We start from the raw sequence: 11182 nt of genomic DNA on the forward strand, positions 1-11182 counted from the left end.
TAGCGAGAAACAACAGCTAAAAGCACGAATCATCTGATCGGCACACTCTAAATCAACCGACCGATCGATTTAATCCTAATAATTATAGAGCCGGTTTTTGTTGGAATAGCGCCAGGATGCGCTTGTGTGCGTGTAAATGCACCTGATTTCCGCCACACCTTGAATCGTCAGAAAAAGTACATTCAATGATAAATATTATATGCGCGTAGAAAATTGCGTTTGCCTATTACTTTAACTTAGATTTTGATTCAAATCAAATCGTGAAAAATTGATTTAATTGAATTCAATTAATTTAATTAAATTTGACAAGTTTGGTGATTCATTAGCGAATGTGATATTCGATTATTGCCACTAATACAGTGGAACTACATACAGTGGAATATTTCTCATAAGTTTCGAATGCCTTATCAATTTTTATTTGCATGTTGTTTAAATTATATTAATACTAGATTAATTTTAGATTAAATTAGTTAAATAGCATTAATGCCATTAAATGTCCAGAATGAGAAAAAAAGTGTAGGTATCAATATGTCCTTTTAAATTGAAGCGCCTCATAACTTTTACAAGAGCGGGTCGTCTCAGGCCGCTGAAACGCAATTTGTCTTGCACGAGTGCGGAGGCACGCATCATTATACAACATCATGGCGAAGCCACCTGTTGCAGCAGTCGCCTGCCTGTTGCCGTTCCGTGAGTAACGGACAAGAATAAACCGACGCGCGTCTTACATAAAAATAATCGGCCGGTCTAGCATCTTTCCAGAGACCTTCCAACGATAGCTGTGATGCATAAGCAAGAGTCAGAATGGCGAAGCCTTTCGGGCTAAAGGGATAATCTTTACGCTCGACACAAATGTTTAACACCTTCCAAAATTCTTTCTTACGGAAATCGTAGTAAAGGCTAGAAGTTATTTAATTTTACCTAACAATTCTAAAATAATAAGAAAAAAAGCAATAATTGCGTTGAGATTGAAAGCGCGATATGTTCTACGTAGTGGAGTATACGATTTTCATTTGATAACATTTTATAATATACACTCTAATTTCAACAATGCTGTATATCTTAACTTCTATCTGAGATGTAAGACTTTCTTCATTCTAACGTAGTCTTTCGAAGCACGAATGATAGACTAAACAGAGCGCGGATAACTTTTCTCACGCAGTTATACTCGAACGATCCCCGTTACTCACTCTCCACTTCTTACTTCGCGCAGCTTTCGTTAGTTGCTCGCTTTTGCTAATTAACTTACGTTAATCCACGTAACCCAGAAAATTAAGAATGTGACTGGAAAAAAATGTAGCAAGTTGAGGAATATATAAACATTTCCAGAGACTCCAGAGACTCCAGGAAGAATCCAGAGACTCATTTTCGAACATCGTTGTCGATTGATAGGCGCGTTTTCGAGCGACTTGTCGCGATCACGATTTTAAAGATCGAGTCTTGATCGAGGATAATCAGTTGACATCGTAATCGCGTATTATATCAGACTGGGAAATTGCTTCACTTCTCCCAACGACTTTGCAAAGTCCCTCCCCCCTTTTCTGGAACCACCGCCTCCATCTATTACGCTCTAGATATCGGCGGCGAGGCTGATATTATTACCGCGATTTCCAGCGGTTAGAAAACAACGTATGTAGCTTTGCATACAGATCGCTCTTTAATGGTCGGCCTTAATGCCGCTCGCTGCTTTCTACCTGAAACATGGGCGAGAGATGCTGATTGAAAAAAAGATGCAAGCTAGTAAAATGTGCGTCTTCGAACTTCCGTAAATGCGCCGCTGACTTAATCGTAATTTATCGTTAATTAAAAGACATTCGCGATATGTCGTCCGCCAGAAGATGCACTCCATTAAATTCAAACATGACAGAAATTATTTATAATTTTAAACAAAACCAAGAGTTAATGTAAATTTACATAACAAGAAATTTTAACATTGATAAAATTTTCGCTTTTCTTTTTGGAAGAGAAAAATGAGAATGTATTTTACAATCCAACTGGAGACTATGTATTTTTGAATCGTCGTGAATTTGTTATTGTTGATAACAATTTCAACTAAAATCAAATCAATTGAATAATGTAATAAATTAAAATTAAATAATAATCTGAATGACAATCACGATATAATAAATTTCTAAAAATATCTATGTGATAAATATTATAAAAAATTTTAGATATGCAATTTTAATACGTCAATAATTAGAAACTCATATTGATCAATATATATATAATAAATAATTAATTATATGCAACAAGCATAGAATTCTCAATATTAATATAAATCTTTTTGGCGCCTGTTAAATATCATAAAACATTTCCTTTCCCAAGCTACAAGAACGCAATTTCGGATCGAAAGGGTCAATCGTTTAGCGTGACACGCTGTGAACGACGACCCAGATCACCATAATCGCGCTTAGATTTGCGTTGAGGAGCAATTTAATAGTATCCCGGGCTCTTATTTTCCCCCGCTCTCAGACCGGAAATTCTCACACGATTCGGAGAAAAAGAAACACAAATTATTTTCAAGATTTTCGAAGAGATTATCTCTGTGCTTATCAAATTAAATAATTAGTACAATTTATTACAAGCTACGAATATAATTTAAAAAATAATGCTCCGAATTTTAGAATTCCAAATTGTGTAAATCAATGTCAATCAAATAACAATTAGAATATATATTGTTAATATGTTGCTTCTTAATAGCTGAATGATTAAAACAAATAATTCTAGTATGCTAGAATGTTGGACGCGATTAAAAGAGCGTGAAGAGACAACGTGTAAGTATAAAGAAAAAAAACAAAGAGAAAGGTGAGGGCAGAGGAGAGAAAGAGAGAGAACGAGAGAGAACGAAAGAGAAAGTGAGAGCAATAACGTACGAACCATTAGCCCGTAAATCCTCCAAATGCGTTGGCTGGAAATGCGAATGGTGTTGTAGCTGGAAGCCGTAGGCCGGAAGCCAGGGATTCGGTCCGTTCACCAGATCCATGTCGGTGGAGTCCAGGGTTAAGGCCGCCGGATCTTCCTCCTCTTCGTCGGCGACGGGGGACGCCGCGGTAACGACGGCGACCCTCGCCGTCGCTGTCAGCGTCGCCGTCGCACTCGAATCGCTCCCGCTCATCGTTGTCATGTGACGATGACGATTCCTCGCCGATGTTTGTTAGCTGCGCCGGCAAACTGTGAACCCCCTTTCCGTCTCCTCTCCCTCATATCCCTCCACCCTGAATTCACCGGAAGCCGCACCGTGTCTTTCCGGCCGAGGAGAGGACGGTCCGACCGCGTCCGATTCGATGTGATTTCGGCCAGATCCAAATCTAAACGGTGAACCCTCTCCCCGTCGCACGCGAACTCGGGCGTACTGAGAGCAACTGAGAGCAACTGAAATGCAAATGTGACTCGATTAGTGTTATGAAGGGTTTTACAGAATTAATTATTCTTAATTATCGCGTAAAAGAAAGAATTAAAAGAGTCACTCGAGTTTCGAATATTCAATTTAGAAAAAAGTGCTGAAAAAAATTAAAAGGCAAATTGATACACAAAATCGAATCATAAAATAAAATCCTCGCGCGTAAAGATATTTTCAACAAAAATTTTCTGAGAATTCACATTTCAGAGAGTGTGCATTTCTCTTGGATCTCACATCTTTCTTCTCATACTTCTGGACTTTTAAATCTTCAAGATTTGAGATCTCAAGATCTGTAAGATCTAAAACGTATAAGATTTAAGATCCTCTTGAACGTCAAGACCTCCGCGCATTCTAAATCCTCGACTTCCTTGAACTTTCGGAGACCCTCAAACTTTCCCCGGCTGGAATTCTCGGGGATACAGGCGGGAAGAGAAGGAATCCGCGATGGAACCCGTCCGCGAGTCATCGGCCGGGTGGGATCGCGAATACCCCGAGCGAGTACTCGCGCGCTCGCGAGAGATGGAAAAGAGATATCTGCCTGCATTCCCCGCCATAGGTATACCGCTTTAACGAGCGTGTGTAGCTACGGCGGGCGTTAAATATTACCGTGAGTCGCGGATTTACATGACACACAACGGCAAGGGAGAATCCTTATGCAGGAGGGAGTTACATTCTTGTAATTGGATAAAGATTGGCTCGGGTCGTCGCCCTTCTCTTCCCTTTCCTCCTTCACTCCGTTATTCCCCCGTTCTCCTCGCGGGATTTCGCGAGCAGCAGAAATTTTATTACCGTCGTATTTTCTTCGGCAGACAGACCGCATCGTTTAAGGCCAACGCATACGATCCGCTCCTGATGTTCTTTCCGAATAAATCATCGCGGAATGCAATAGATGGAAGAATTCAAAAGTGCAAAAAGAATGATCAAAGAAAAATTTTGCTAGAAAAGACTATTAATTAAATATCAAACTTCAATTTGTAAAAATATGTAAAATTAAAAATTAGTGCGTTTAATATTAAATTCCGGCTCGCATTTTTTTCAATGGTAATAACAATTGCTTCCATTATTTCTTACGTTTTCATATGCAAGTGAAAAGTGCAACGAAGAAAAAATCCATTTGTGTAATCGTTGAATGCACTCCTCGTCGAGATAATCGTTATCATCTCATTCACAAAATGCTCCTTGGGGAATTATTTCAAAAGCGTAGAAAGTTATATAGTTGCGATCGCAAAAGAGGATCGGAAAATTGTTCGCTGACAGAAATCGGAATAAAGATCGCGTGACTGATTAATGTGCAAACGTATGTCGCAAACTACGTCATTATATTTTTATCGCAAAAATAGATGGATAATGCGTCATATCGTGTCGCAGAATTTATTTTAAGCCGTCGATTCCTCAATTAATGGATTTTGCCTTTAATCCTTTGAAGCACTAGCCAACTAATTAATACTTCACTAATCATGCGCGACATTGCAAGCTGGAAGATGCAATAGAGCGTGGTATATCGATCGGACATTCGATCTCTTGTGCACCACTCCCGGCGATAAACCGCGTCGCTGCAAAAAATGTAATCGCGGACAAGTTGTCGCGACTAGTTCGAATTGCATGCGCACTCTCGTACTCTCCTTTTCTACTCACACGGATGGGATTGTACGTTATACATCACCGTGTGTTTTACAATGCACGTCTGACTACACGCGGACACTTTCACTTCACGTAACACTCTTATACACGGCGAATAAAGGCAAGAGATTTTAACTGCTTAATGCCAAAAAGTTTTTTTTAGAATATCTACAGAATTGTTCGCTAAGAATTCTGTTATTTTCGCCGTTTTCAAATTTCCCTAAAATAAAGTTCAGCGTCTTTGATTAGAAAAGATTTTAAGTATTTGCTAATTATCTGTGTAAACTTTTTAATGTTTTCTGCTCATAAAATCAGAAAGAAAAATAAAGAGCCTTTCAAATTACAGATATTAGATTTGGAAAAATACTGAAAAAAAACGCAGAGACGGCTATTTGATTCATCGCAAAATAAACGCAAGATATTATCGAAAAGACATTTTAACAATTCCTTGAGAATTTCTTAATTTCTTAGATGCCTGGAATTTTGTGAGAACTTAAGAAAGTATTTCAATTACTAAAAGTATAAAAGTATGACAAGTAAAACTTGAGAATTTATGACTCCATTTTTTTACACATCTAAGACGCTCTAATACTCTAAAAATTTAAAAACTAGAAAGAGTTTCTCATCCACTATATCGTGGTTCTCATGGCGATCTCACAACATGAAGGGACAGCAAAGCAAAACGACCGTGAAGAGAAATAAAACGGCAAAGAAGTACAGAGAGAGAAGAAGAGAGAGGAACTGTTATCTGGAGATACCGTAACAGAGAGAAGGAAGAGAGATAGGCAGAACGTTCGCGTAAACAGACACAATCCTACACTGCATGGTGTGTGTGAGTGTTCAAGGAAAGAGCGAGAAAGAACGCAAATGTGTGTACAATCAGGTGTATTAATGGTATCCGGTGTACTTGGTATATTCAATAGTTGAACTTCTGTAATATTTAATCCTTTAACTGTTAAGAAATAAAAATGCTTTATTATAAAAAATGATTTATATTTAAAAACAATTAAATTTATGTAACGATTCCAAGTTTTTTAAAGTGTTGAATTAAAATCTGCAGTCAAAATATTCGAATTCCGAATCGTGAATATTTTCAAAAAGTTCTAAGGAATTTTAGTTTGACAATTAAAATGTAAACATTGCCATTCAAGAATAGAAAATAAAAATATAATTAAATACAAAAGTGGTTGTTGAAATTTAACAACTAATTGAAATGTAACTTAAATTAAAAATTTTTAGAATACAATAAATTGTATTTTGTTATTTATAAAAATAGTATTCTCTTAAATTTCAAAATTTTGATGTCAAATTGAAATTTAGGGACCATAAAAATCCACAAAAATTGAGTCTAATAAGAATCGAATAATTATTTAAATTTGCATCTACTATAATATATTGGTGCTTTGTACGAAGTTTGACCAGGTTAGATTATATTCAAAAATTTGAATCAAGCACTTAAAGTTAGCCATTAAACGCCAATTAATCGATTCAATATTGTTTCATGCTCGCAGAGAATAAAAAGAATCGGTGATCGTGTATCGCAAACGCTTGTGAATGCGGACGCGTCAGACCATTAATGCACGCAATTGTACGCGTGAGAGGAAGGGAAACGAATAGTAGTAGCGCATGACAGAAGAGGATCAAGAAAAGGCTACATCGCGTACTCAAAGAAAGTTTCGAGTGCGGCGGCGCGGCAACGAGTTTATCTACCTGTTAGCGTATATTCCACGATGCCATAACCGCGTGCTGATGAATCCGCATGTGTTTTCCGTATTGCAAACGTTACAGCTTCATCCGTGTTGTGTCGAACCGCACTCACATGTCATACCACACGTCGGCATCACCACAAAGCGACATACGTACACAACACACACATACACAATCGACCGCACTTCTTCTCGCCGCACCAACTGAGCGACGTCGTCAAACCGGTGACGTGCCGCGACGCGCGAACATGGCGCACTCACTGTCGATCCACAGGTTCGATCGTGCACGCGAAACGGCGCGAAGAGCTGGACTGTCGATCGAGCTTTCTTCTCACGCACATTCGTGTTTACTTTGTGTGCTCCATGTTGTTTCACAGTAAAACGACGTGACGCCACACGAGCTCTCAAGACCGCACCCGACACGCTACAACAAGTTAACGGCTTTAAGCACCGAGGGGTAAATACTGCAATGAAATGCGCTGCTTTCGCCCGCAGACCGCGGTACACGGCAGCCACGCCGGCCTATCCCCACCCCACCTATGTAGCGCCACACGTGGTAAGAGATGCCATCTGGTATCATCGATCGTACTATCGAATGCGGAGCATCGATTGATCCTGTTCGATCACGTCTCGAAGATAAATCTTTCGACTTTGTCGCAATATAAGCGTAATATAAACAAATATAAGATAAATGCCTCAGTGGACGGATATTTAAGAGATAAGCATTGTAAAAGATATCATTTTTTCTATTAAAATAATTTTTTTTTTATTTTTTCGTATGCACAGATATTAAATTTATTGAACAAAAAGAAAAAAATTTCTAAAATATTTCTAATAAAATTTAATAGCGCTTTGTTAACTGATTAATAATCGATCTTATCTAATTTCTTTTGATATTATTCGCGAGCGTTTTGGAGAGAAAGATGTACTTGGTCAATCGATCATTCGCCACCTGATACCCTGCGGCGATAGCTAAAAATGCTCGTACAGAGAATTTGACCTCGCGGCCATGAATGTGATCTGACGTTCGCATTCGGTGTCGGTGACCTGGCTGGAAAAAAGAAATTGATTTCAGGTCCGTTATATACTCATGTCATTCATCTGGATTCTCGCAATTGCCCAAGCCGAATTTCAAGATTATCGAAGCCATCGATCATCGAGCATGTGTAGTATTTTTATTTCCTATTTTTTTACCTTAGATAAGTATCTAAAAATACGTAATACATACGCAATACACAGCACTGTACGAATAATTTAAACGACAGATTCATAGACAAAATTTATTATTATAGTGTTACATTGCACAATTAATCGCTTAATTTTTTTATTTATAAAATATACTGGATATTCTTGATTACTCTTCATATTTTGAAACTTTTAGAGAAACAAAATTAAAAAACTCACACCAAATATCTTTGCAAAAAACGCTACTCGACATTTGTTGCCATCTTGAGAAGCAATATTTTTCACTTCGGTTTCTGAAAACATTTTTAATAGTAATGTAAGATTAGAAAAATCAGTGAAGCTTGGTAAAAATTGAAATGATTGCTAAAACTGAACACATAATATATTTATCGCTGTATCGCTGAGCAATCTTTTTTGATCGTTATATAATATCAGGATATCAGGTGTTCTTCTTCTTCTCTCGACGTATTCTCACCGTATTCATAATATTGCGACGGTTCCGTCGATTCATCCTCGCACTCCTCAGTAGCCGATCTAATCCTTACTACTTTCTGTCTGTCGCATTCACTAACTTTACTGCCACGTAGCACATAGCCAGATCTCAATTCACGATTCCTGGAGCCACTCCTAGCGGGTGCTGCGACCTGAAAAATGCGGCGAGAGTTTCGTCCTTCAAAACTAACCGTAATCGTAGATCTCGCTGGGTTCCTCGTTCACCGTTTCTTCCTCATTTTCCTCTTGCTCGTCAGTTTCGTCGTCGACGGTCTCATCATTGATCTTGTTCTCCTCATCACCCTCGTCCTCCTCTTCCTCTTCTTCCTCATCTTCATTCTCGTCCTCCTCGTTCCTTATTGATGAGTGATAGGATCTATTATCGTCGAGCTTATTTTGAGATCGATAGCGTCTTGGAACAACATCATTGTAATCATTGCTGCGATACGCTTGCTTTATCCAGTGCGAATGTTCGAGAAGACGACGTCGTGGTTGTGCACAATCCTCATAAAAAAATTCTATATTATGTAAAACATGTCCGTGAACATTTTTGGCAGTTATAATCGTTACAGGTAGTTTTAGAGAGTCCCAATCTCCGTCGCCAACGGTACAAATATGCGACAGAATTAAAAACGACGATAACAGTGTAAACATAAACATAGCCTATGCTTTGTCATCATTTATGGTGATGCAATTGAATCAGATTGAATACAAGCACAATGAAATCAATCATATACAATCAAATTCAGTCAATTGAAGTCGGATTACATTTTTTAAAGTGCATGTATGCATTAACTTCATTATAAACCTTATATCTTGTTTTAATTTGCATTCTTATAAAATCATCAATTAATGGTATATGTTTATTATTGGCATTTAATTTAGTATGGCATAATAATATTAATTAAATATAATTATATATATATTACATATTATATATTATTATATATATCTTAAATGTGTATATATATCATGTATATCTATCATATATCATTGATCATATTATATGATCATTTGATCTTATAGCCACTGTTTTTGAAATTAAGCAGGGTTTTTCTCAAGATACATTTTCGTCATCACATCAATGCGACATTGGCTCAAATCTATGTAGGCTGTGCTAGTGCATCCCATTACAGGACATCTATGAACATAATATGAATATGAATACTGTAGTACTCAGTACATTTTAATATACAGTACTATATTAAAGAAACGCACCTAGTATTTTTGTTCTTCTTTAACATTGCAGTAAGACTTTCTTTGTCATAGATGTGACCACAAACTGCATTTTTCACTGGATTGGTCATCCGCATCTTTGAAATCGGGTCGATTACATTTATATAATGGCTTGTCAAATGTAGATCTGCATCTGAGTCATCAACCACTGTGCTATTTGCTATGATTCCATTACCTGGAACATTTATACAATATTAATCTTAGAAAAAGAGTCACAAAAGAATTTTAGGTGAACTGAAATCTTGATTTTAGCAATTACTTTGACTTATTCCTTCAATCTGGCGATCAAACTCCAACAATCTGTTGTCTTTTGATGGATCAATTTTTATCTCAGATATAGCTTTATTATATTCCTGTTGCAAATAATAACAAAGATTACAAATCTTAACAGTATTATGCTGTTAAGCTTAAGCTTATTATTCTTAAAGATAAGGCTATAGCCTGTATATTGTCCTGTGTACTTTTGTAATGTCCTCCACTTTTCTATCTGGCTCAAGCTCTGACACATGTTCTAATCGCTCTTTGATCTCTTCTGCCATTCTCATCTTTTCAATTTCTATACAATTCTCTTTCAAAGTATTCCTTAACTGCGTCAGCGTCTTTTCTTTCTCTTCTTTGTCAACTGAAATACATTAATTCTTTATTTCTTGCTGACATAGTTTTTACTGTTGCACTTTTAAAAAATAAACAAAATGCGAGAAAAATAACAAATTTCTGCTTGCAAGATTTTAAACGTATTTCTAACCTCAATAAAATCTTACCATAGTATTTCGCAATATTTACCGCTGTTCTTACGAAACAGTCGTCGAGTTCCTGCATCATTTGCGTAGAATCTAACATTTGGTATTATTTCCTATATTGATTGCTGGAAAAATATCGGTAAAACTTATCGTATCTGTTCAGTCGACTGCAAAAACTAGCATTTAATAAACAGTTCTAAGAGAAATAATGGCGCGAAAAATATTAACTTGTTATATTTACTAGTATATATAATTTTTCTTTGAAATTGAATTAACTATATTTATTTTATTAATATCTATTATATTAAATTTTATTAATGTTTAGTTATTGGGCATATAAAATCATAAATTAAATTCTATCTTGTATTAAATTTTAAATTAAGTATGCTTAACATAATACCACTTCTTTTTATGGTGTATTTAACATGCCGTCAACCATGTGACAACAATAATATCACAATAATATCACCAATAATATTTTTAAAGGTTATGTTTCAATATAGGCTGCGTTCCGTCAAGCGCATATGCGCGCATGTATCTATAGTATACGTTACGTATACATTGGCCGCGTTCAGCAGACTCAACAGTTGTAGATTTTCCGCTGAATCTCGACTGTTAATTAGTTGGTTCTGAAAGTAAGAACCAATCACGTTCGATTGCTACTAAGCGGTTTGTTCTGCTGAACGCGCCCATTGGTTGCGTTCCGAAATTCACTGCCAGTACTGAAAATCTACAATATACGTAACGTAAACTATAGATTTTCAGTGAAGGCAGTGAATTTCAAAACACAGCCATTGGCTGCGTTC

At 36.8% G+C, this 11182-nt stretch overlaps 3 protein-coding genes and 1 long non-coding RNA gene across 12 annotated transcripts in view; 1 reads left to right on the forward strand and 3 right to left on the reverse strand.

Annotated features, from left to right (window-relative positions):
• The window catches only part of LOC105673161 (uncharacterized), a 47980-nt gene extending 40812 nt beyond the window's left edge, over nt 1-7168 (reverse strand). For 2 of the 9 annotated variants that reach the window (XM_067357344.1, XM_067357343.1), the window contains exons 1-2: nt 6728-7166; nt 2875-3369 (exon numbers count right to left, since the gene is read on the reverse strand). In XM_067357344.1, the coding sequence (XP_067213445.1) occupies nt 2875-3121 (247 nt within the window). In that variant the 5' untranslated portion in view covers nt 3122-3369; nt 6728-7166. Of the gene's footprint in view, nt 1-2874; nt 3370-6727 lie in introns of all 9 variants that reach the window. The other 7 variants (XM_067357346.1, XM_067357348.1, XM_067357350.1 and 4 more) reach the window with 5 other exon arrangements.
• On the forward strand, nt 7158-8472 carry LOC137000531 (uncharacterized). Its single transcript, XR_010890790.1, has 2 exons — nt 7158-7279; nt 7799-8472. It is a non-coding gene; the product is annotated as an uncharacterized lncRNA (long non-coding RNA).
• LOC105673162 (39 kDa FK506-binding nuclear protein-like) lies at nt 7990-9064 on the reverse strand. The gene is made up of 3 exons (XM_012368595.2): nt 8626-9064; nt 8384-8552; nt 7990-8201 (listed from the first exon to the last, which is right to left on the reverse strand). Exons 1-3 carry the CDS (start codon nt 9058-9060, stop codon nt 8101-8103), a joined length of 705 nt encoding a protein of 234 aa, XP_012224018.1. The 5' UTR covers nt 9061-9064; the 3' UTR covers nt 7990-8100.
• A 231-nt stretch (nt 9065-9295) lies between these two features.
• Nucleotides 9296-10937, reverse strand: LOC105673057 (E3 SUMO-protein ligase NSE2-like). The gene is made up of 6 exons (XM_012368390.2): nt 10777-10937; nt 10398-10501; nt 10098-10258; nt 9896-9989; nt 9619-9811; nt 9296-9541 (listed from the first exon to the last, which is right to left on the reverse strand). The coding sequence occupies exons 2-6, from the start codon at nt 10474-10476 to the stop codon at nt 9442-9444; spliced, it is 627 nt and encodes a 208-aa protein (XP_012223813.1). The 5' UTR covers nt 10477-10501; nt 10777-10937; the 3' UTR covers nt 9296-9441.
• Nucleotides 10938-11182: the final 245 nt, after the last annotated feature.

This window comes from Linepithema humile, chromosome 6 (assembly GCF_040581485.1).
Source record: "Linepithema humile isolate Giens D197 chromosome 6, Lhum_UNIL_v1.0, whole genome shotgun sequence".
NCBI classification, from domain to species: domain Eukaryota; kingdom Metazoa; phylum Arthropoda; class Insecta; order Hymenoptera; family Formicidae; genus Linepithema; species Linepithema humile.